Consider the following 26,798-nt stretch of genomic DNA (forward strand, 5'->3'; position numbering starts at 1 on the left):
TTATCATACAGTGTCTATTCTGATTTTGCTTTCCAATACAAAACTACAAGTCTATTTTCTAATGATAGTGTGTAGCTATTTAAGACAGCTTCCATGTCTTGTCTTTCACTGACTCACGGGTACATACTTTCATCATTTTCAACTACTCCTTATACAATGACAGTTTCTAAACAACACAGCCCCATTCTGAATAAAAGCACAAACGTTCTGAGTACATCACTTCTTGATGGATTGCACTCTTATGAACGCCAATGCTATGGGCCTTGTTATATGGAGCCACATGGATGGAACTGGAGACTCTCATACTGAGCGAAGTCAGTCAGAAAGAGAAAGACACACCCCATGTGATATCACTTATATGTGGAGTCTAAAATATGGTAAAATGATCTATCTACAAAACAGAAAAGATCATGGACATGTAGAATAGACTCATGTTTGCCAGGGGGGAAGGAGTGGGATGGATTAGGAGTCTGGAGTTAGTAGATGAAAACTGTTGCTTTTGGAGCGGATGGGCAATGGGATCCTGCTGTACAGCACAGGGAACTATATATCTAATCACTTGTGATGAAACATGATGGATGATAATGTGAGAAAAAGAATGTATATACATGTATGACTGGGTCACTTTGCTGTACAGCAGAAATTGACAAAACACTAAATCAACTGTAATAAAAATTTTCTTTTTAAACTTTGGGATAAAAATAAAATAAAAAAGTGTGTATATATATGTATATATATGTGTGTATATGTATATGTGTATATATATGTATATATATATATATATAACTGATTAGCTTTACTGTATAGCAGAAATTAACACAACAGTGTAAATCAACTATACTTCAATAAAAAAAGCTTGTGAGACTGTTAAAAAAAAAATACTGATGCCTCAGTCCTCAGATGGACCCTTCACCCTGGTGCACCAGTAACTGCACTACAAAAAAAAAAAAAAAAAAAAAAATTGTGCAAATATTATTTCCTATGTGCATCATCCGTTTCAAAATTGTAGATGCATTCCCTTAATTGAACCATTCTCAATTTTGTGCAACCTCCAACTGCCTTCTCCACTATAGAATTATAGATCCTATATATCAGTAACTGAATTACCTAAAAAATGCTTCTTTCCAACTGACTGCTCTGATTTCTAGAAAATCTGAAGCACCTGCCTCAAGACTCAGTATGGTTATTAGTTTAGAAGTAGTTAAAATAAGGTTTAGTTCTTTATCGAAATAGCCCCAAAGTTACAGCAAAAAGACATACTATGCCATTCTCAGTCACTTTTTCAATTAATTATCTAAGCAAGCAGACTCAACTGCTAACTTTTTATAAAAATTAATGAATCTAGTCAACCCCTTTGCCTGCTTTTTTCTTAACATTGCAACAAGATGAAAGACAGAAATAAGGAAAGAAAGCCAAGAATTACATAAAAATTACTCTATACATAGCAATAGTAACATTGCTGGTTAGTGATTTAAAATTATCAGTTAAGTTACTATTCTCTGTACTCTCAAGGAAGTGAATAATAAATAAGGCAGAATTTTATTTCAACTGCTCTCAATTATAAAAGTAATAAGAGGATAGGTAGAAGGAGAAATGAGGAAGACTATATAATATTTTAATAAATTTAACAAAAAATATTTAATCATGTTATTGATTAACCCATATCAGAGCCCCAAATTCAAATGTATAATGATCTTAGATCATCTTAGCTCATATGAAATGACAGTTATCAGGGCATTATTTAATATTTTAAATATGAAATGTTCTGCTTTCTTAATAGTTATTCTATTCAAAATACCCAGCTTAATCCCTAACAAAAATCTACTAACAATATAACCTAAAATAAAGCACAGGAGTTCCCACTGTGGCACAGTGGGTTAAGAATCTGGCTGCAGCTACTCTGAATTGCTGCAGGGACACAGGTTCAATCCTTGGACTGGAACAGTGGGTTAAAGGATCCAGCCTTGTCACAGTTGGAGCTCAGGTGGCATCTGAGGCTTAGATTCAATCCCTGGCCTAGGAACTTCTATATGCTGTGGGTACAGCCATAAAGAAAAAATAAAACAAAGCCTATTAGTCATTCAGTTGATTTCTGCCCATGGACCATGTGCAGGTATGGGTTTGGCACCAGGTATACACCAATGAAAAGAAATACGCAGTACTTGCTTTCACAGAGCAACAGACTAACAGGAAAAGCATATGCTCAGCAAATTATGTGCAATCTTACAAAAGAGAAGGTATAATGAAAGTACAGAATAATAAGACCTAGCTTAAAATATTTTTCCTTTCTCTCTAGGTGAATGAATAATTACATAGTATAATAGAAAGCTGAAAAAGAAAATTCCATTAATTTTAGTCTAAAAGGATTAACAATTATTTATATATTAATTATTCCCCTACTAAGCATTTAAAACATAAAAATACTCATTGTAGCTTACCATTTTCCTCAACTGTCATTGGAATATTAATTTCTAAATATGAGCCAGCTCCTACATTCACATGTACAGCATTTGTTTCCTACCAAAAGAAAAAATTAATTTATAGGAGACAGTTATCTTTACTTTTCAGTTATTTTCACAGATAAAACTTAATCATCACTAATATTAAATAGGTATTAAAAGTTCCTAAGAGCAAAACTTCAAATTTATACCAAAAATATACTAAAACAATTTAGCCAGATAAAGAAGAAAATGAATCAGACCACAGTATGAAGCTTTATTAATATCAATGAACTTCCTTCTACTATTTAGCTCTTAATGAAAGTAATATACATACAGTTATGAGGAGTGGGGGTCAGGGGAAGCTCATAAAAATGAATCAACATAGGATTAGTTACTAGAAAAATATTCAGAAAATAATGTTCAAATTTTAAACACTAGGAGTTCCCACTGTGGCACAATGGGTTAAGAATCCAACATTGTCTCTGAGGCAGCACAGGTTCGAGCCTCAGCCCGGTACAGTGGTTTAAGGATCTGGCATTGCTGTGGCTGTGCCTGGGAACTTCCATGTGCTGTGGGTGCGGCCAAAAAAGAAAAAAAAATTCTTTGAACACTGTTTTCTACCATGTTATTTCAATAATTACCCTATTTTTGGTAAACAGCAAGTCAATTGTAGCATCTGCAATAATATTCATTCGTAGTTCAAAAGCAAGGATTTGTCTTGGTCTTCCAGGCTGTGCAATTTCAGAAACTTTCAGAACTTGATAATCAGGTGGGAAGAAAAACTTCCATAAACAATCTCTGTACAAGGAAAAAGAAAGAATAATGATGACATGTTATTCAAATAAAATTACCTCTGATAAGCGACTAAAATCAGTGTTATAACCTTGTATTATTGGAGTTCCCATTGTGGCTCAGTGGGTTAAAACCTGACTAGTATCCATGAGAAGACGGGTTGGACACCTGGACCAGCTCAGTGGGTTAAGGATCTGGGTTCAATCTCTGTACTCGCTCAGTGAGTTGAGGATCCAGAATTGCCATGAGCTGTGGCAAAAGTCGCAGATGTGGCTCAGATTCAGTGTTGCTATGGCCGTGATGTAGACCAGCAGCTGCAGTTCCAATTCGATCCCACCCTGGGAACTTCCATATGCCATGGGTGTGGCGCTAAAAAAAAAAATACTACTATCCAATAGGCCATAGGTAAAACCAAATTTGCACTATTCAAGTATACTGTGAGAAAATACAAGTATATAAATGATCCAAATGGCAAACAAAGAGCTGAAGAAGGGTGGTTTAATAAGAATCATTATTTCACACTGGACAAGTTACTTAACCTTTCTGAGGTCACTTGCCTGCTTCTTCATCTGTAAAATAGGGTTATCATAACCAGTCTCACAGAATAGATCCAAAGATTAAATGACAACATATATCAAAAAAGACTTAGCAGTACAAGGCACAGGGGAAAAAAATGGCAATTATTTTTACTATTTTCATAATCAATTTTAATCAATATTATAATGATAAGAGTCTAAAGAACAACAGATTTCTAAAAAGTAGACATGTATTTGGAAGCTAGGGCTCTAATGTATTTGCCTACCCTTATCATTTTACAAAGATTTAACAAACCCAAACATTTTCAATTCAGAGTCTTCTACGTAATTATAAAAAATTAGCATGTTACACATACATTCAGAAAAGGTACTAGTTTGTGACTTTTAAACAGAAGAGTTGCGGAAGGAATCCTCCATAACAGGAAATGCTGCTTGAGATAAACTGACTAGGAAAAAATGCGATGAACAGAACAAAATCTGCAAATTGATCCATCACAGATTTTCACTGGACATCATTAAATTAATGTACATGAAAAGAAAATTAGGTCTGTAAATGTTTTGGCTAAGACACATAAATATGTAAAACTAACACTATTAAAGACAAGGAATCCATCTGAGCATCAAATGATCATAGCCTATAAATAGATAGCAGGATAAAATGAAAAGAGCAGTAGACTTGAAGGGTTGGTTCGAACACTGGCTCTAGACGCTAGAGCTTCACTACCTTGCCCAAATAACTGAACCTCTCTGCATCTTCATTTTCTCACAGGTATAATGAAATCACATATCTGTCTCTGTGTCTCTCACTGAGTTATAGAGCTCAAATGTGAAAATACAAATGAAAACAACTGAAGTGAAAGCAATAAAAGGCCAAATAAGGTCAGGAATATTTGCATTATTAATCATTTAAGGATTAACTACAAGATGTATAAAGATTGCATTTCGACTCTGTCATGAAAACTCTTAAAAATATCATAAAAGAAAAGCTGAATACCTTAAAGATTCAGAAAATTAGGTAAAGGTGATATTAAAATCTGCAAGCTAAATAAGGTCATGCTACATCAGAGATTAAAAACTCACAATGCTAAGTGAACTATCCAATAATTAAACGGTTGAGATTTCTTTCTATATTTCTTATAACAGGTAGATGCTAAGAAAACTGACCTGTCATTTCTGATCACAGTTCATATTTGTGTAAAAACTCAAAATAGGGAAGGACAAAAGGAAATCACTCCAAAAGAGGAAATACATAATTTGTACATGGAAGGGAGGAGATGAGTACTATTATCACTCATGTAAGGAAATTAAACCCATATGTTAAGTTTCTTTCTTTCTTCTTTTTTTTTAAATAAATCTGAATGGTTTTGTTAAGTCCAGGTTAAGAAATACATTGCTATTCTCTCCTAGCAGTGACAGGATCCACTGAAGAGAGGAGGTAAAGCATGATTTTTTTCACATTGTCTTCAGTATCATTTCTCTATGTTACAGATATATTACCCCAGAAATTATATGGCTATGTATTAAAATAATTTTAGCTTGGATTTTCATGTAAATATAGCCTAATAGTTTTTCTAAATACAATAAAATTAAATACAGTTTAAGAAGAATTACACTTTATTCAAATGCTAAAATGCAAAAATATTTTATGTGTTAAAGCACTACTTTCATTTTTTTCTCTCAAATACAATAAATGTAATTGTTACTTAATGGAATGTAAAAGCCCTCATTTTTCAACTATTCCATAGTAAATATAGATTTGTTTTCTAACCTGAAATTTTAAGCTCAGTTTACTTTCATAGTCTAATAATCTATCTCAGAACAATTATTATATTAGCAAAATGCAAATTTTCAAATAATACACATTCATTTACCATACAATTGTTAAATATTTAAATAGCTACTTAATGGAGCCAAGTATTCCTGAATACTAGAGATACCAGGATTAATAGCACGTAGTACTTGACAAAGTATATGATTTTTCTAACAATGCTAGATAGGAAGCACTTTTTAAAACAATTAAGTATAAAGAGAGTCAGTACATCAAGTTAGGATCCACACTCTTATTAGTCCATTAATGGCCCAGTAATATCTGCCTCAAGTGACTGATTTGGCTTTTATTTCTCCATTCAAACTAGTTTATGAAAAACTAAACTAGCTTTCAACAATGTCCATTTACATGAAAATTTATATGTTCCCTCTTAGTGGTAAATGTCAAATTCTTCAGTAAGTAGATAGATGTTCGTAATATATTAAAAATAAGAAAATTACTTCAAAATTAATAGAATAAGACACAAAAACCTTTTTTTTTTTTAACCTTTCAGGCACTCCCCATTACCTCCAGTGTAAAATCTCTATATTTATTAACTACCTACAAATCTCTTAACAACCTACAGAACTTACTGAGATAATTCTCCACTTGCCATCATGTATTTGCAGAATTCTTTCCTTGCTTTGATTATTTAGCCTTCCTGGCTAATTCCTATTTATGTTCAAAACTCAACTCACATGTTACTGCTACCAAAAAACATTCCCCAATTCTTCTCTCCTCTTCAATGAGTTGTGCAACTGTCATGGATGCATCCCCCCTAAAATTCATATAGGACATATCATATGTCCTAATCTGTAGTACCTCAGAATTTAGCCATAATTAGAGACAGGGTCTTTAGAGAGGTAATTAAATTAAAATGAGGTCACTAGGGTAGGCCCCAATCCAACACAACTGATGTTTCTCCAAGAAGAGGAAATGCAGACATAGAGACCTATAAGACTCACAGAAGGGAAGACCATGTGAAGACTCAGGGATAAGACCATCTACAGGCCAAGGAAAGAGGCTTCAAACACACCCTTACCTCACAGCCCTCAGAAGGAACCAATCCTACCAACACCTTGATCTCAGAACTCCTACCTCCAGAACTGTGAGAAATTTCTGTTGTTTAAGCTACACAATCTGTGGTAATTTGTTACGGGAGATTTAGAAAACTAATACAGAGCCTTTCTAAGTTCTTCATCAAGACTTTATACTTACCTCTATTACAGCACTTAATAAATTTGTTTCCTTTTTCCTAAAACTGAACTATTTATGTCTTTTGGCTTTGAATCTCCATAGTCCCAACAATCCCCGGCATATTCATGGATTAAAAACAAAAGAGAAAACAAAGGAAGCAATAAATACACTGCTCATTCACCATTTTTCTAATGAGTTAGCTCGTCATTTAGAGCAAACATGCTTATGCCAATTTCTCTACAAGTTATTTGAATTTAAATGCTTAATGATATCTTACCCTGCCAGAATAAAACAGCTTATAAAAATACTAAGCCAGTTTTTAATAAAAAAAATTAGAGTATTATCCCAATATATTTGACTTAGAAATATAATTTAATCAAATACCTTTGCCTATCAGCCCATGGCCCATAGTTGAAATCTGTTCCTTTACCACAAACTATATCCAGTCCCCAACATGGAGGTAAATCTTGTAATTTGCAATCTTCACTGCTCATTTCTCCTTCAATATTTTCTTCTGCTTCTTCTGGAACAAGTCCTATGTTGCAGAATATAAAGTATGAAGATAATGACTTAAACAATCATTAAAAATATTCCTTAGATCAACAGTTCTAAAATTTTCTAATTTCAGGAACAGTTTACACTCTAAAATATTATTGCAGACTCACATATGAGAAATTTTTTTGCATTATATCAAAATTTACTGTATTTAAAATTAGAACTGAAATATTTTTATATTAAAAAAACTCACTACATAATGAAATGTTTAATAAAATTTTATGAAAATATGTAAAAATAAATGTATTTTAATAAAAAACAAATTTTTTTTTTTCATTGTATGACCTCACCCATGGCATATGGAAATCCCCAGGCCAGGGTTTGAATCCAAGCCACAGCTGCGGCAACGCCAGATCCTTCAACCCACTGTGTCAGGATGAGAATCAAACCCACACCTCTGCAGCAACCTGAGCCACTGCAGTCAGTCTTAACTCACTGCTCCACAGAAGGAACTCCTAATTTCATTTTTAATGAAAATATTTAATCAAAATAACATTTTCTTTAAAAATTAATTTAGTGAGAAATGTTGGCCTTTTTTTTTTTGGTCTTTTGTCTTTTTAGGGCTGCACTTGCGGCATATGGAGGTTCCCAGGCTAGGGGTCTAATCAGAGCTGTAGCTGCCAGCCACAGCCACAACCACAGCATTGCCAGATCTGAACCACGTCTGCGACCTACACCACAGCTCACAGCCACACCAGATCCTTAAACCACTGAGCAAGGCCAGGGATCAAACTCATAACCTCATGGTTCCTAGTCGGATTTATTTCTGCTGCGCCGTGACGGAACTCTGGCATTTTTTATTTTGGCAAATCTCTTTAATATCCAGCCTATCAGAAAACAAGTGAATTCTCATAGCTATTTCTTCATTTAATATGTTACTCAATGATCTGAAGAAAACCTAACCTCATACAAATAGAGAGAAAAGCGAGCAATATGTTAATAGCTTTTTCAAGTAATTTTGGATATTCTTTGGTCCTACACCAAAATTCAAGTGATTTCTTTTTTATTTTATTGTAGTATAGCTGATTTGCAATGTTGTATTAGTTTCTCCTATACAGCAAAGTGATTCAACTATATATATATACACACACATATATATTCTTTTTCATATTATTTTCCATTATGTTTTGTTACAGGATATTGAATACAGATCTGTGTGCTATACAGCAGCATCCTTCTGTTCATCCATTCTATATATGGTAGTTTGCATCTGCTAATCCCAAACTCTCAATCCATCCCTACTCAACATATTACTTGCAATATGGAATCTGAAACTGTATTGCTAAACTTTTCACACTCTGATACAATGTACTGACCTCTCTTGCACTCTAAATATATCTTTTACTGATCATGAATTGGTCATTTGGAAAATACTGGTTCCCTGAAACATGCATTTTCCCCTACATAGATAAATCTCATTATTAAACATTTACAAAACCATATTCTTTTTTTTTATTTTTATTTTTATTTTTTTTTTATTTTCCCACTGTACAGCAAGGGGGTCAGGTTATCCTTACATGTATACATTACAATTACAGTTTTTCCCCCACCCTTTCTTCTGTTGCAACATGAGTATCTAGACATAGTTCTCAATGCTATTCAGCAGGATCTCCTTGTAAATCTATTCTAAGTTGTGTCTGATAAGCCCAAGCTCCCGATCCCTCCCACTCCCTCCCCCTCCCATCAGGCAGCCACAAGTCTCTTCACAAAACCATATTCTTAACATCACTGGTAATCTCATCAGAAAAGTTACAAAACTCACAATGGAAGACTCCTATTTCCGAAATTCTAATTTTCACATGAAAGCTCAAAACCACTGTTTGTCTCTATTTGCTCTTGCAAGCAAACCTAGTGTTTCATGAAAAGAGCAAACAGTTTAGCTTGGAACTCATCACACAGTGCTCTTCCTCAAAACACCAGTGTATTTTGGTATGCAGCACTAGCACATTATGTATTCTTACTATTTTATCATACTGAATATTGAGAAGTTCACTCAAGGGTCAAGATTTGATAAAAGTAGGAGTTCCCGTTGTGGCTTGGCAGATTAAGAATCCGAGTAGTATCCATGAGGATAAGGGTTTGATTCTTGGCCTAGAGAGTGGGTTAATGATCCAGCACTGCCACGAGCTATGGTATACATCATAGACGCAGCTCTGATCCTGGGCTGCTGTGGCTGTGGCGTAGGCTGGCAACTGCAGCTCCAATTCATCCCCTAGCCTGGGAATTTCCATGTGCCACGGGTGAAGCCCTAAAAAAAAGATCTGATAAAAGTAAATTTTACTGCTTAGTCGAAGACACTGAAAAGTAACACTGGCATTTGTCTTATTGTGAATATGCAGCAGTGGAAAAGACAGTGATTACTAGTGTAGTTTGGAACCACTGTTTTAAATCATACTAAAGCACCAGTAGTTTTATCCACCACAGCTTTTGGTTAAAAAAAAGGCAAATAACATCCTAATTTTGAAAATACTTTGACCTCATAAGCCTTCTAAAATGTATAAAAAACTGAGAATTTGGAAAAAAACAACTAAAAATCCCATTGTGGCACAGTGGAAATAAATCTCACTAGTAGCCATTAGGATGTGAGTTTGATCCCTGGCCTTGCTCAGTGGGTCAGGGATCAGGCGTTGCCGTGAGCTGTGGTGTAGGTCGCAGATGCAGCTCTCATCCTACACTGCTGTAGCTGTGGTGTTGGCCAGCAGCTGTAGCTCCAATTTGATCCCTAGCCTAGGAACTTCCATATGCTGCAGGTATGGCCGGAAAAGGCAAATAAATAAATAAATAAATCCAATACTTAGCTACATTTATAAAACTGAGGCCACCTGTGACGCATTTTAACTAGATGGATTGCAATCCTTAAACTTTAAAGCTCAAATCTAACTTACTGTGATTTTTTTCCTAAGCCAGAATGAACTACTATAACTATCCCCACATTCTCTAAAGGTTTTCACTCATGGTTATTATTTGCATTCATAATTTTGAGGTATATTTACAAAAACGGAATTGAAGCAAATATTACCATATTATTCTCTTTTGGTCTAAAATACTAAGGTAATATTCAACTTTTGACAAGACACAAATATTTTTAGGTAGGTATTCTTATATCCACATTTACCACTATTTAATCACAAATACCATTACTGATATTATATCCTAAGTAAGAAAGAGAATTGCATCTATGAAGCATATTATCAAAAGTAATACCTGGCTCATCCATGTAATAGTAGATGTCAACATCATTTGACTGCATCACCACAAATCCTTCTCCCATCAATCTTGGTGGTCTATACAAAAGAGGGTGAAGGTTAAGCACATTTCCAGAGTATAAAATGTTCAGTATTCTAATTAATGATGGTAATAGGTTAATACAAACAAAAAACCAAAGAGTAATCGAGTGCAGCATCTCGAAAAGAGAAAACATCTTTCAACATACAGTAAGTTGTTCTATAATTGTTTTCTATATATTAAAGTATATAATGAAATAGCACTGAAAAATTTTTGATCAGTAAATTGGTTCAAGAAGGAAAAAAATCAAAATAAGAAAATAAAAAAAAAATAAAGGGAGTTCCCATCGTGGCGCAGTGGTTAACGAATCCGACTAGGAACCATGAGGTTGTGGGTTCGGTCCCTGCCCTTGCTCAGTGGGTTAATGATCCGGCGTTGCCGTGAGCTGTGGTGTAGGTTGCAGACGCGGCTCGGATCCGGCTCGGATCCTGCGTTGCAGTGGCTCTGGTGTAGGCCAGTGGCTACAGCTCCGATTGGACCCCTAGCCTGGGAACCTCCATATGCCGCGGGAGCGGCCCAAGAAATAGCAAAAAGACAAAAAAATTTTTTAAAATAAAAAAAAATTAAAAAAAAAGAAGGAAAAAAATCTGTTTTACATTTTCCATTTTAAGTTTTGAATGAGAAATCAATTTAAAACAAAGTTTAATTAAATACAATGGGAAACAAATTCTATTCATTGGAATAATCATATATTTGAAACAATAAATTGAAAATTAGACCTAAAATTCAACCATTTTATATTAATAAGGCCATAAAACTGAATAAGAAATACCTTAAATATCCATAAAATAAAGTAGAACCTTTCAGAAACATTAAATAAGAAAAAATGTTATGTCATTTGTATCAACTTTATATTACCTAGTTCTAAGAATATTAAATTGATCAACTTGAAATAAACTGAAACAAACTTAAAGCAAACATCATGAACTCTGGAATGAATGTTTGTATATCACCAATTAATTTCCCTCCCAACTATAAATTTTCAGTTGCTTTAACAACTTTTCTCTTTGTGATACACCACAATATTTTCCTTCTATATCAAAATTAACCTTTCAATCATTAGATAATGTATATAAATTCAATAATCTTCTTCTAAATATGTATTCAATCACAAAGCTTAGTGTTTAATATGATCAATCTCCATGCTGACTTTTAGAGAGTGAAAAAAACAATTTTAAATATTTTTACACAAATACTAGAACGTTTGTTCATTTTACTCTGTAGTAGTTTTCCAAAAAGCCAGATTTATTTTTTCAGTATTACAACTTATACCTATAAATATGTAATTGTGTGCATGATTCACATTCCAGAAGATGCTTAACAAACTCAGTGATCCTGAAGAGTGAAACCCACAGCCTCCCTGGTACTCAGGTAGAGAATATTTATCATTCTAGCCAACCTCTAAAAAATCTAATAGCAAGCTAGCAAAAAGGTGGAACTAAAAATCAGGTTTCTCATAACATCAAACTAAGTATTGCTGACACACAAAGACAGAAGCTGAAGCACAGTGGACGTTCATCATATGAATACTTAAATTACACAGATTCAATCACAGAGGCTCTTGCATAAAAAAGAGATTAAGAATAACAAAGATGAACACTCGTGAGCATGTGGCCTGGAATCAGACCAAGGTGACATGTCTGCTATTACCTGAGGGTCCTAGTCCACTGGAATGGAAGCATCCCACCACAATTGAGAGTGACTCTAATATGCATCATTATTATAATGTGTCTCCAAAATGCAAGCAACTACTTCACTGAAGGAAAGCAATCTGGTTGGAAAACTGAGACTTACATGCCAAGCAAGTTCCAAAACTGTCCTAACTTTATCAGTTTTCTAAGAGTAATTTTGATTTAATTTTCAACTTTCGACTAACTCAAATACTACTTCACTATAATGACTTCATTCAATTTATTACTTTGCAGCCCTTCTGAAAATAAAAACCAACCTGTGGTATGATATTTTCTAACATACAAACATCAAGGCTTAATTGTCCAAAATAAGTTTTTCAAATACAATGAAAAAGATAGAAAAGTTAGAGTTATAAACTTATAGAAAAATATATAAAATCAGAGTTTACCAATGGACAGCATATCTGTTTATCTTATAAAAATGGAATACTATCAATTGATTTAATAGAGAAATATATCTAATCATTGCCCAGCTTATAGCAAGGAAATTAAAAGGATACCAAAGATTCTAAATGATAGCCTATATTAGACATAAAGCAGTTATTTGTTATTTTTATGACTTTCTTACTCATCATTTTGAAGACCAACATATCTTGGACTGGGAACAAGCATGACCCGAACATTTTCAAGCTTTCCTTTCACAATATGCATGAATTGGTCAAGATGACTAGAAGGTGGTTTCGTAGTATAAGTTAAGAAAGCATCATCAAAGTTGATGCACAGAGTTTGAGGTTGATAATGATTTCCAAAGGCCAAACGTCCCTTAAAAAAAAAAAAAAAGATAAATGATATTATACCACACTATCTAGGCCATATTTTTTTCTTAGCTTACCTTCTAACAAGCATTTTCAATAACTACTAAATGATTCCACTTTAGCACTATGTACTATTTGAATTACCCCACTGATCAATTTAGAAAGTTAAGCATTTCTGAATAAATAAATAATAGCCTTTAAGGTCTATATATTGGTGCTAAAGTGGTATTAGTGTTGAAATAATTCTTTCACTTTATGAAAAATGGAACCCCAAAAAATTCTACAAAATTGCTTTCTTAAGTGAAAATTTTATCTGCAAAAGTAAAACATTCTGTTATTAACCCATCAAACACTAACTATAGTGGAATTTACTTACAGTGCTCACATTGACCTTTATGACTGGAATAAGTGATCTCCATGAAGATGTGGGGTCTTGAGATTCTGTTTTTACTTTAACCCTGAGAAAATAAAACAAAAATGGACATATATGAGAACAACTTATGTACTTGAGAACACAGCTGACTTCCTTACAACACACATTATTAATACAGCTGTACATTTTCAAATACATCTAATGACTACTCAGTAAATAAAACAATGCCTATCTATTGGAACACTAATACCCCTAAAATGTCTCTTAGAATGTACTCTATCATGCATCAATTTTTATGTAAGCAAGCTGTAACAAAAGCATAGTTTTAGAATAAGAAGCTTTAATGACAAACATATAAATTATGATGTCTTGTCATTACATCCACCATTATGCCCACTATACTACAATATGTCATTTTACAAGAGAATCAAAATTATGATTAAAACAAAAATGGCCAAGGTACAAGTCATTTTGACATTTTAAGTCTTGGAAGCACTTCTGATCCTTTTCCCTCCCTACCTCTACCAATTTGTGCCAATAAAATGAAAAGGATAAACCAAGAGTTAGAAAAAAGAAATTAGCCATATACCAAGTATACAAAATTTAAGAAGTGAAATATTCACAGTAATTCACTAAAGACTTCCTATGAAAATTCAAGGCCTATCTCTTCAATAATCCATTAACTCCTAAATCACGATTCTGAAACAATATTCAGCAAGGTGGCCCTCTGTGCTTAAAACTAAATTCAAAACTGGAATTCCCACCATGGCTCGTTAAGGACCAAACATAGTCTCTGTGAGGATGCAGGTTCGTTCCCTCACCTCACTTAGTGGGTTAAAGATCCAGCATTTCCACAAGCTCTGGCTTAGGCTACAGATGCGGCACAAATCTAGTATTGCTGTTGCTGTGGCTGTGGTACAGGCCTCAGCTGCAGCTCTGATTCGACCCCTTGCCCAGGAACTTCCATATGCTGTGAGTATGGTTGTAAAAAGAAAAAAAAAAAAAAAGAAAAGAAAAAAAAAAAATTCAAAACTAACTCACTATCCACCTCCCCTAACTACCCCTTCCTCTAAAGTTCCCTGACTAACCACTGCTTAAATTAAAATTTTTGATTCACAGTTGACTCATCATTCTTATTTGTTCTCCACAATTAATCTATCACTCTCAAGTATTCATGTGCCTAAGTGTATCTGGAATCCATTCACTTCTCCCTTCTTGCCAACAACCCAGTTGATGATCATTTCTTCCCTGAATTATTACAACATCCTTCTATCTAGTCTCACTGCCTTGAGTCATATCTCCTTCCAATCACAATACAGCACTGCTGACCTATGGTAAAGCCAGATTTCTGACACCTGGACCCTGGCAATTTCCTTAGTCTAATTTATCCCCCATCAAGTAATCTACTCCAGCCTCAGAAGACAACTTCTCTATTGCATATGATGTTTCTTCTCTACAGAAGACCCTTCATCTCTTCCTTTGCTTAATTTATTCACCCTTTTCCAACCTCCACTAATCCTTCTACGTGTGCCCAGAGAATTCTATTCTTGGCCATATATTATATCTCTTGCACTAAAATTGACTATTAATTGTTCTAACCCCTGAGTAGGCTATAAATTTTAAGATAGAACAGTTTTCATATTCTTGGTGGCCCCAGTACCTCAGCTCAGTGCCTAGGACCTAATACCTTTAAATATTTAGTTGTGATAAGTGTCCTATCATCTACTTTAACAAACAAACAAAAAAACCTGTTAGGTATACAAGGCTGGCTCAACATTCAAAAATCGAGTAAGAGGCTAAAAGTGAAAAATGAAAGGATCATACCAACAAATGCAGAAAAAGCATTTGACAAAATCCAATAATGATTCATGATTAAAACCTCTCAGTAAACAAGGAACAGAGTGGAACTTCCTCAACTTGATAAAGAATATCTACCAAAAAAACAACAGTTAACATCGTAATAGTGAGGAAACTAGAAGCTTTCCCACTAAGACCAGCTACAAAGCAAGGATGTCCCCTCTCACCACTCTTTGCCAACTTTGTAGTAGAAGTTCTAGCTATTGCAATAAGACAAAAAAAAAAAAAAAAAAAAAAAAAAGAAAGAAAGAAAACGTATACATATTGGAAAGGAAGAAGTAAGACTTTCTCTGCAGGTGACACAATCATCTATCAAGAAAATTTGAAAGAACTGATCACAAAAACCCTTAAATTAAGTGATTATAGAAAATGGCAGGATACAAAGTTAATAATATACAAGAATTAGTCATTTTCCTATGTACCAGTAATGAACAAGTAGAATGTAAAATCAGAAACATAATACCATTCACTAGCACCACGGGAAATGAAATACTTAGGTATAAATTTAATAATTTTCATACAAGATTTACATGAAGAAAACTATAAAATATGAGGAAAGCTACCAAAGAGAACTAAATAACCAAAGAGTAATCCATCTCCATGGATAGGAAGACAACACTGTCAGTTCTTCCCAACATGATTTATAGATTCAATGCAATCTCTGTCAAAATCCCAGTAAATTATTTTGGCAGAAGGTTTATAAAGTTTACAAGGCACAAAATTTATAAAGGCAAAAGACCCAGAATAGCCAACACAATATTGAGGGAGAAAAATAAGGTTGGAGGACTGACACTACTCAACTTCAAGACTTCCTGTAAAGCTACAGGAATCAACACACTGTAGTACTGGTGAAAGAACAGACAAATAGGTCAATGAAACAGAACGGACAGCTCAGAAACAGATAAAACAAAATCATATAATCATATATGCATCTTAAATACGTTTGTTTGTATAGATTTATGTATGTTCACTCAAAAGGATAAAAATTAAGAGCAACAGTTATCGACATGGAGGGAAGTAGAACCAGTGAGCAGAAGTAGTCCAGGACTGTTTTTTATAAACTACATAATTCTGTATTGTTTGAATTTCCTAAAGAATTATATAATTATTTATGAGAATAAAAGTTGTAGATAATCTGCAAAGATTAGGCTGTTTAGGTGGATAATGTCAATAACACTCTAATAAAAGCAAATATTTAAATGCTGAAGATTAATAAATTCGCATGTGACAATCAACCTTTCAATTTTGGACTGGGTTCTTGTTCTTCCATTTTCTCGTGTTTTATCATCTTCTTTCTTGGGTGGAATTATTGTTTGCTCCAAACCAAACAATTCTTGAAGACGTCCATAAAGACCCGAACGATTATAGACATGAAATTCAAAGTCATTGACTGTGATGTATAATCTGGTTTCTGCTTTTGGATCTAAAGATGCCAATTACAGAGAACAACATTTACTCAACATTTTTAAAACTTTAGTCAAAATTAATCTAAGTTACTTGATAGTTAATTGAACAATTTATTTTAGAACAAAATCCTATGATAAGAGAATCATATTTTAAAAATAATCAAACACTGGCAAAAGAAAAAAGCTGATTTACTACAGTATTTCAATCTAGCATTCTAAAAACAATCTGAATTTCTACATTCTGGTTATATAACAACAAAATTTAAACATTTTATGATAAGAACAGTATGGTCTACTTTCAGAGTAAAACTTTATCCCAATGTAGCCATCAGTGTATATTAAAATATACTACTAAAATGTTCAAAGTATGATGCATTTACACATCACATTAGTATTTGAACTTCTGCATTACAGACACACTAGTTTATTTTTTAAAACTACACAATGCTAAAAGATTCAAACAATAATCTCAAATAAAAGACATAATTACATTAAATATAAGTAACAACAGTAATTAACAAATCCACCTATAAAGTGATAGGAGAGGCTACTTTCTACTAAGGAAATAATCTAAGACAATGCATCTCATAGCAACCAAAAAGGGGCAGAAGACAGGTACCACAGTCAGTGCTCTCTTTTGTTACAAGTGATACATGTTTTGTTCTGTTTTGTTTTCAGCCTCACCCACAGCATAGGGAAGTTCCCAGGCCAGGGATCCAGCCAGGGAATGAAGCCAAAGCTGTAGCTGTGACCTATGCCACAGCTACGGCAATGCTGGATCCTTAATCCATTGCTCCAGGCCAGGGATCAAACCATGTCTCAGCAGCAATCCAAGGTGCTACAGAGACAGCACTCATTGTTCATGTGCTTGTTGGCCATCTGTATATCTTCTTTGGAGAAATGTCTACTCAGGTCTTTAGCCCATTTTTCAACTGGGTTGTTGGTTTTGTTGCAGTTGAGTTGTGTAAATTGTTTGTGTATTTTAGAGATTAAGCCCTTGTCAGTTGCATCACCTGAAATTATTTTCTCCCATTCAAGAGGTTGTCTTTTTTTTTTTTTTTTTTAAATCGTTTCCTTTGCTTGTCAATGCAAAGGCTTGTCAGTTTGATTAAGTCCCATTGGTTTCTTTTTGCTTTTATTTCTGTTGCCTTGAGTGAATGACCTAAGAAAACATTTGTACAGTTGATGTCAGAGAATGTTCTGCATATGTTCTCTTCTAGGTGTTTTATGGGGTCTTGTCTTATGTTTAAGTCTTTAAGCCATTTTGACAGATGAATGGATGAAAATGTGGTATATACACACAATGGAATACCACTCAGCCATAAAAAAGAACCAAATAATGCCATTTGCAGCAACATGGATGGCACTAGACACTCATACTAAGTGAAGTAAGTCAGAAAGACAAATACCATATGATATCACTTACATCTGGAATCTAATATAGATTACATATGAACCTTTCTGCAGAAAAGAAACTCATGGACTTGGAGAACAGACTTGTGGTTGCCAGAGGGTAGGGGAAGGGAGTGGGATGGACTGGGGTCTGAGGTTAATAGATGCAAACTATAGCATTTGTAGTGGACAAGCAAGGGGATCCTGCTGTACAGCACAGGGAACTATATCTAGTCACTTATGATGGAATATGATGGAGGATAATGTGAGAAAAAGAATGTGTGTGTGTGTGTGTGTGTGTGTGTGACTGGGTCACTTTGTTGTACAGCAGAACTTGATAGAACACTATAAACCAACTATAATGGATAAAAGAAAAATCATTTAAAAATTCTTAAAACAACAGTATCAATGCAGGAAAAAAAGAAAGTGTAGGAAGGCCACTTTAATCACAGTATGAGGTTGAGGTAAGGCTAGAAATGTGGGTAAGAGTCATGGAGAGGAAAAATTCTAAATAAATAATAGGCTAAAGTAACAAAATTTAACCGTACAAGAGGAAAGCTGCTGAAGGATTTTTCAACAAAGGGGTGTTAAAATCAGAATTTTATAAACTCCAAAGCTTTTAAAAATATTTTTATCTATTATAAAATGTGAAACATTTCAATATCTACAAATGAAAATTAGGATTGTATGATAGAAGATCTCAAACACATGAAAAAATGCAAACTCACCATGTTGCTTCTGCTTTGGGTTATACATTTTCCACCACCGAAAAATTATAAATCCATCTTGAATTCTAAGCAAGATAAATTATAAAAACGAAAACTTAAATAACAATTTACTTAACTCATTTCCTAGTTAGTTATTATAAAAGGCAGGCAAATGATAATAAGGAAATACGGAAAAATTTCAACAGGACACTAGCATACCTACCTGTTTCATAATCTTCAAATTAAGCAAGGAAAAGATTTGCATAGCTCTAAGTTAGATTCTTCTATTTAGGCAAACTGTAATACCAGACTACACTTAACAAAAAAATTAAGTGTTAACAGAAAAAAAGTTCTCCTTTTAAGTGATATTTTTAAGTGGTATGAAAAGTATACAAACAGAAAGCCAAATCTTGAAAGGGAGATATTAGCAACATTAAAGGGAAACTTTTAAAGATTTTCCTTCATTCATATCCCAAAAGGATGGAATTACAGCCTAACTTTTACTTTTTACTTTTACTTTTTTTTTTTTTTTTTTTTTTTTTTTGTCTTTTATCTTTTTAGGGCCGCACCTGCGGCATATGGAGGTTCCCAGGCTAGGGGTCTAATCGGAGCTATTATTGCCGACCTATGCCAGAGAAACAGCAATGGCAGATCTGAGCTGTGTCTGTGACCTACACCACAGCTCATGGCAACGCCGGATCCTTAACCCACTGAGCAAGTCAGGGATTGAACCCTCAACCTTATTGTTTCTAGTCGGATTCGTTTCTGCTGCACCACAATAGGAACTCCACTTTTTACTTTTAATTTGGAAATAATGTTAGACTCATGAAGAATTTGTCTCTATTGTTTTAAGTGAGATATGAGTGCTGCCAAACCCTAGCAGTTTTCAACTAACTGAAAATTTGCAAGTTTCAGCTAAGTAACAAATTTTAATAAAATCATAAAAATAGACTAAGCTTTTCTTTCAAAGCTTATAGAAGAGAGAACTACCATTTCTTACTATATTCAGATTTTCATTTCCTTAAGGCAAAATCAGAAATGTTAAAAAAGGCTAAACAATTCTGAAAACATATAATATGGAGCTAATAAATGGGCATTATCAATATTCCCAACCTATGCTTATATAACGAATGACCACAATGAATTCTACAACAAAAATGGTTAGGTAATCTAATGGTTCAATTTTTAAACTAGTGATGATAAAAAATTATTCATTTCTATAAGCTGTTACCCAATTTTTTGTCAGTCTAACTTGAAATTAATCCAATGAGAGAAACATTAGAAAAAATTAATTCACCAGGTATGAGTCACTGGAAATAATAATTTCTTATGTTTATGATTTTTTATTTGAAAAATGCAACATTTTAATATGTAAAAGCAAATGATATTCAATAGTTTAATAATCAAAAAAATTATAATATCTCAAATTTGTTGAAGATGGATTCTTTATTTTTTTTTACCTAATAGACAAGTCTTCTGTAATGTAATAGATTTCACGAACCATGACTTTTCCAGAAAGAACAGAGAAAGAAAATGAGCCTGTTGTAGGGGGAAAAGAAGAGCAATTAATATAATCATTTTGAAAAATAGTAGAGCCCTTAAAGCTTTAAATAATCTTAGCATTCAATTCATTCAATAATTAAATGTTCTCTCCCTGCCCGCTTCCTAACATCCTTACTAATACTCTCTCATTTTTTCCTCAAATATAAAAAAGGGCCATACATATTGACACTATGAACTGAGCTACTAAATAACTATCTGAGGATATCAGTTAAATAGCTGCTTCCTATCGATAATTCCCCTAATAAGGCACAGCCATTAAATAAACTTAAAGCTGTGACTAATTCACCTTTCTTCTCCATTAGTCTGGGTGATTCCAGGAACCAGTCATTACCTCTAATTAATGAAAGACTATTTATGTTTGAGAGAAGCTTTATTTATAACCATGAAGAGGTATTAAACTCTAATGAAGATTAGAAACATTCTAACAGGTGACCCCTCAGCCCTTTCTCCCACTGGTTTAGGGCTTTCCAAAGCGTGTAACTTCCTATTACATCCTCCCATCTCTTTGCGAACTTTCCATTTGTAAGTAGTCAAACTAAATTAATAAAGCAGCCTGCAAAATGAAATACACAAAATGATTCTGCTTACAGTTATATTAAGTATCAGTTTAAAAAAAAAAAACGCAAAACTTTATCGGGCATTAGAAATTTTCTTTGGCTGGTGGAATTTTAAGAAATTTGTATTTCCATATTTTATATGTGCCTAGATTTTTCAAATTATTTTAATGAGTATCTCTTATAAACAAAAAAAAGTCAAAGCTTACTAAGAAACATTTTAAGAAATAAGAATGAGCTATAGGATGTAACCAAATGGTAGTTCTTCTAGTCAGAGTGCTATGTGAGAGAAATTTCAGTTACATTAATTTAACTTTCATGAAACACAGGTAAGTTTCTAAAGCTACTATCTGTTTATAAAATATTAATTTACAATATACATCTCCAAACTACAAAGAAGATAAAATCAAACTTACCAATATGAATATAGCCACGCTTATACAATCTGTTAAGAACTAGTGTTAAAATAAGACCGACATTGCGAGAATTATAATATGTGAGATAAATAATCCATCCACAGGACAAGATGGTAGCTGTTGGGAGAAAAAAAATGCAAAAAAAAAAAAAAAATTTCACTGTTTCCTTTCAATCGCCTTAATATTTTAATAAAAATTTGTTAGTAAAAGATCATTTATCATGTTCAGAAATGATAGGATTTACTTTCATATGGTAATTTGTCCGCTTATAATTTAATAGTTGATTATTTAAAACTAGAGTTTGATTCTGCTTTATTCAACTTTCTTCATTCTCCTTAGTTATTAGCCATAAAAACATAGATTCCAATCATATCAATTAAATCATTGTTTCGGAGTTCCCGTCGTGGCGCAGTGGTTAACGAATCCGACTAGGAACCATGAGGTTGCGGGTTCGGTCCCTGCCCTTGCTCAGTGGGTTAACGATCCGGCATTGCCGTGAGCTGTGGTGTAGATTGCAGACGCGGCTCGGATCCTGCGTTGCTGTGGCTCTGGCATAGGCTGGTGGCTACAGCTCCGATTCAACCCCTAGCCTGGGAACCTCCATATGCCGCGGGAGCGGCCCAAGAAATAGCAACAACAACAACAACAACAACAAAAAGACAAAAGACAAAAAATAAAATAAAATAAATAAATAAATCATTGTTTCAAGTAAAACTGCTTTCCTTGTTCTGTTTCCTTTTTCACTATTTGTACTATCTTAGTTATTAGACATATACAAAGATATTCTGGGAAGAGAAAGCCAGTATTTCTAAATATTCTGGAAAAAAGAATCTACTTTTATTAGGCTAAAAGCTCATTCCCAAGCTATTTCCTAAAAGTTGCACTCACCTAAAAAGAAAGCTAATGATTTTTCTTACATCAGAGAAATGTCACTTTTTAAAAAAATCAACTGTCTCTGCTTGTAAAAAAAACTACTGGAAAGAAGTGAGAATTTTAACCTACTTAAAGATATATCTATATTATATAGGTAACCTTACACTATTTTGCTGAAATTGATGACAATAACCCACTTTTAAAGAATGCCATTAAGGGAGTTCCCGTCATGGCTCAGTGGTCAACGAATCCAACTAGGAACCATGAGGTTTGGGGTTTGATCCCTGGCCTTGCTCAGTGGGTTAGGGATCTGGCGTTGCCGTGAGCTCTGGTGCAGGTCACAGACGCAGTTCGGATCCCGAATTGCTGTGGCTCTGGTATAGGCTGGGGGCCACAGCTCCGATTAGACCCCTAGCCTGGGAACCTCCATATGCCACAGGAGCAGCCCTAGAAAAGCCAAAAACAAACAAAAAAAAGAATGCCATTAAGTACGCTATAGTAAATGATAGTCTACATTTGACTATTTTTTATGAAAATTTATAGTCACTTATAAAATGTAATATTCCCCCCCCAAAACAAGTTTATGAATATACAAAAGGCAAAACACAAGAAAGCTTTTTTTTTTTTTTTTTTTGTCTTTCTCTCTTTTTAGGGCCGCACCTGTAGCCTATGGAGGTTCCCTGGCCAGGGGTCCAGTCGCTGCTGTAGCTGCCGGCCTATGCCAGAGCCACAGCAACATGGGATCCAAGCCACATCTGTAACCTACACCACAGCTCATGGCAACACCAGATCCTTAATCCACTGAGAGAGACCAGGGATTGAACCTGTGTCCTCATGGATGCCAGTCAGGTTCATTAACCGCTGAGCCACAACGGGAACTCCAAGAAAGCATTTTTTGATAAATTTTCTTTTACTTTTCTATTTTAAAAGTATAACCATTTTCAAGATTCAAAAGCAATTTAATGTGTGTAACCTTTTAGCAACATCATATTCAGTTCATAATTTAAAAAAATTATTTAACTTAGATAAAACAAAGCGGTCACAGCATTCCTCAAGGTAGCTTAAACTGACAGTAATAGCTTTGAGGTAGCAAGTGTTTTAACTTGTCCATAAAAATTATTTCTAGAATAATTCTTTTGAACAGCTATTTTGATGAGAGGACATTATGTTTTAAGCTTTAAGTCATTTTGTATTAATTTTTATTGTAAATCACTGTGTGCATGGCAGGTTGTTATGGGCCCTTTAAAAAGGCAAGAGGTATTTGCTGAGAACATATGCCTCTTATACTAAACCACCTGGAAATTGTGGTCTTTTCAATGTATCGTCTCCCACCCCCCACTTCAGTAGCTAAAGCCACTGGTAAAACAGAGGCATTAAACAACCCCTCAATGTTTTTCTTGTTGTTGCTAGTATTTTCACCTTAAAGAAAGAAGCCACGTACAATGTGAAAAAGAGACATTCTCGGTGAAAAAGAGGGGACACATAGGAAATAAGAAAGAAGGCTGCCTTTACTTAAACTAAAAGGTAATTTTCTAATGCTACTTTTATGAAATTACATTTCATGCTAATGTTTTGCATTTTATTTTACTTTTTTAAAGTTTTCATTAATGATAATTTACAACAGTTCCTGTTCATCAATTAGAAAAAAAAAAAGCTTGAATTTTAAACAGTAATCCAATCCTACCTACAAATCATGAATCATTATAATTCCCTTTATATAAACTTCACCTCCACCTGTAATCCTACCACACATCCTATGGTGTCATGAAAGAAGCATAAGCCTGTCTGTACTCAGAAAAAAACAGCTATGTAACTTATGTAAATTATTTAATCTTTATGAGCCTCGATTCCCTCAAGAGGAAAATAACACCTACCTTTAAGTGAGACGATATATGCAAAATGCCTGTGGTATATGGCACAGAAGACATTCAATAAATACCACCAATGATTACCTCAATAAATATTACCATTATTCCCCCTTTCTTCTCTCACCCATCTTACCCTTCCTATTTTCTTCTCTGTTCCTTTCTAATCCCTATGCTAAAATTCAAATCAAACACTAATCCTCCAGAAAAACTTCCCAGGTAGTAACAGCCTATATAGTAAGCAATCTCTCCCTTGGCATTATGTTTGTATTTCTCCTTCTCATGTATTCATATTAATTCATTCACTCACATTCCTTCCCTCTCCCTGCAATTTAATTATACACTGTTTTGTATTGTTTGTATACACCTAGAAAAGTTCTGGAATATAAGGCAAAAAAATTGTAATTGGAAATGCCCACTGCCAAGTGCCTAAGAAGTGAGCAAAGAGATAAGGATAATAAGGCAAAAACATATTTACCATGAGGACTTATCACTTTTATAATACAACAGATAAAAGTCTGCATGTAAGTTGATACAGGGAATGGAGGAGCAAACCTGAAACAGCAAAGATAAGCTAATAAGCTCAATGTCTTTCTTCTCATTCCACTTCCCCTAGGTCAGACAAGGAGGCAGTCTAAAGAAAAGAGCCTTCCAGAGCAGATTCCAGAGCAAATGTTCATAGAAACATAGAATAAAATCTTCTTTCCAAAAAATAAACAAATGATATTATAAACATTCTAACTTCAGTTGACCACTGCTTAAAATCTGGCAGTTGTTAATTCATACATGAAAAACTATCACTAAAGTATAAGAAAATATATTCTACTTACCAACAAGGAGCCAAACAACATTGGAATTGTGTTCTGTAAGAAAATCTTCTAATTGAGTGATACTAGGTACAATACTCTCATTCTTCCTTTGATCCATCACTGAAGTTTTTCTAGAAGAGCATCTAAAGACAAGAAAGGGAGGAAAAAGTTTTTTTGTTTGTTTGTTTGTTTGCTTTTTAGGGCTGTATTAGCAGCATGTGGAGGTTCCCAAGCTAGGGGTCAAATCAGAGCTACAGCTGCTGGCCTACGCCACAACCACAGCCACAAAGGAACCAAGCTACAGCTGCTGGCCTACACCACAGCCACAGCCACAAAGGATCCAAGCTACATCAGTGACCTACACCACAGCTCACAACAACCCCAGATCCTTAACCCACTGAGTGAGGCCAGGGATCAAACCCACAACCTCATGGTTCCTAGTCAGACTCATTTCCGCTGCGCCACGATGGGAACTCCGAAAAAGGTAAATTTAATAAATGTGAAAGTTACTAAATCACATTCTGGCTCCTTCAATGACAAGAATGCAAAAATATAACAATAAAAAACATGTCCACTTTACTACATAAAATGAAAAACAACTGTGTTTTTGTTTGTTTTTTAATTTAGGGCTGTGCCCATGGCATAGGGAAGTTCCCAGGCTAGGAGTCAAAGCAGAACTACAGCTGCCACCCTAGGCCACAGCCACAGCAAGGGGGGATCCCAGCTGCTTTTGCAACCTACACCACAGCTCAAGGCAACGCTGGATCCTCGACTCACTGAGCGAGGCCAGGGATCGAACCCACATCCTCATGGATACTAGTCAAATTTGTTTCTGCTGCGCCACAATGGGAACTCCCAGTGTCATATTTTTAATGTTCTGATTTCACCATTCTAAGTATGAATAGAGACTCAGGTTCAGTTACTATACTCTAGCTTAAAATAGGAGGGATATTATTATTCTTAAATTTAATCAAAGATATTTATCTCAACAATGAGAGAGTAAGTTATTAATCATCTACATTAGCCAAATTCATCTAGACTTGTCCCAAAAGCTGCCACTTGATATTTATACATTAAATCATATTAATTCTTCTTAACCACCATCAAATGGGTATTCCCCAATATTCCAGGGGGAACAATCCTCTTACTCTGGATTCACTCTGGATAGAGTCTAGACAGTAAGCATATCTCCTGCTATCAGATGCTCAGGTATTTGACTGTATTACAATATAACATCAAATTGTGAGCAGACATGAAAAATGTATGTACATTTTGTAAAGGTATATGTGTGTATTTGATATGTGTATATATGTACTAAGAATGAGCAAAAAGTGAAGAATGAAAGTTCTTATTTTATGATCTAAGAAATAAGAAAATTACTGCTTGATGATACAACATGACTAATCCAACCCACCTATAAAAAAATTATTTTGTGATAAATCAGAAGGAAAAAAATCTAGACAACCACAAAAAAAGATTTTAAAGCAGGAAGAATATGTGAGGACAACTTTTTAATTGAAGTTCAGTACAGCTGGCTTGTGAACTTCTTTAAAATGTTTTCTGCTTACTCACCATAAATCCTATCTTCACAGACCACAAAACATGTTTAAAAACTGGGTGAGACAGCAGATATTATCTATAAGAGATTACTATATTTCATATTTCCATGCTGTTGAAATCTCGGTATAATGTAGACTCAAATTAAAGATCTATTCTTTTTAAATGAGCTCAATAACTAAATGTTTATTATTAAAATTGAGGGAGTTCCCGTTTTGACTCATTGGTAATGAATCCAACTAGTATCCATGAGGACACAGGTTAAATCCCTGGACCTGCTCAGTGGGTTAAGTATCCGGCACATCCAAGAGCTGTGGTGTAGGTCGCAGACACAGTGTAGGTCACAAATGCGGCTTGTGATGTAAGT

The 26,798-nt window shown here is 34.3% G+C and overlaps 1 protein-coding gene across 25 annotated transcripts in view; it reads right to left on the bottom strand.

Moving 5' to 3' along the window:
• Positions 1–26,798, bottom strand: part of BLTP1 (bridge-like lipid transfer protein family member 1) — a 199,021-nt gene that overhangs the window by 158,156 nt on the left and 14,067 nt on the right. For 22 of the 25 annotated variants that reach the window (XM_084972967.1, XM_084972972.1, XM_084972968.1 and 19 more), the window contains exons 3-13: positions 24,896–25,017; positions 21,328–21,444; positions 20,255–20,333; positions 18,816–18,880; positions 16,526–16,712; positions 13,436–13,517; positions 12,873–13,066; positions 10,533–10,612; positions 7,158–7,308; positions 3,083–3,239; positions 2,439–2,517 (exon numbers count right to left, since the gene is read on the bottom strand). In XM_084972967.1, the coding sequence (XP_084829093.1) occupies positions 2,439–2,517; positions 3,083–3,239; positions 7,158–7,308; positions 10,533–10,612; positions 12,873–13,066; positions 13,436–13,517; positions 16,526–16,712; positions 18,816–18,880; positions 20,255–20,333; positions 21,328–21,444; positions 24,896–24,992 (1,288 nt within the window). In that variant the 5' untranslated portion in view covers positions 24,993–25,017. Of the gene's footprint in view, positions 1–2,438; positions 2,518–3,082; positions 3,240–6,794; positions 7,309–10,532; positions 10,613–12,872; positions 13,067–13,435; positions 13,518–16,525; positions 16,713–18,815; positions 18,881–20,254; positions 20,334–21,327; positions 21,445–24,895; positions 25,018–26,798 lie in introns of all 25 variants that reach the window. The other 3 variants (XM_084972975.1, XM_084972976.1, XM_021101635.2) reach the window with 1 other exon arrangement.

Source organism: Sus scrofa, chromosome 8 (assembly GCF_054392235.1).
Source record: "Sus scrofa isolate SSC_HxYL_T2T_F1_AM1 chromosome 8, Sscrofa_HxYL_maternal_Yorkshire_Landrace_v2.0, whole genome shotgun sequence".
NCBI lineage: Eukaryota > Metazoa > Chordata > Mammalia > Artiodactyla > Suidae > Sus > Sus scrofa.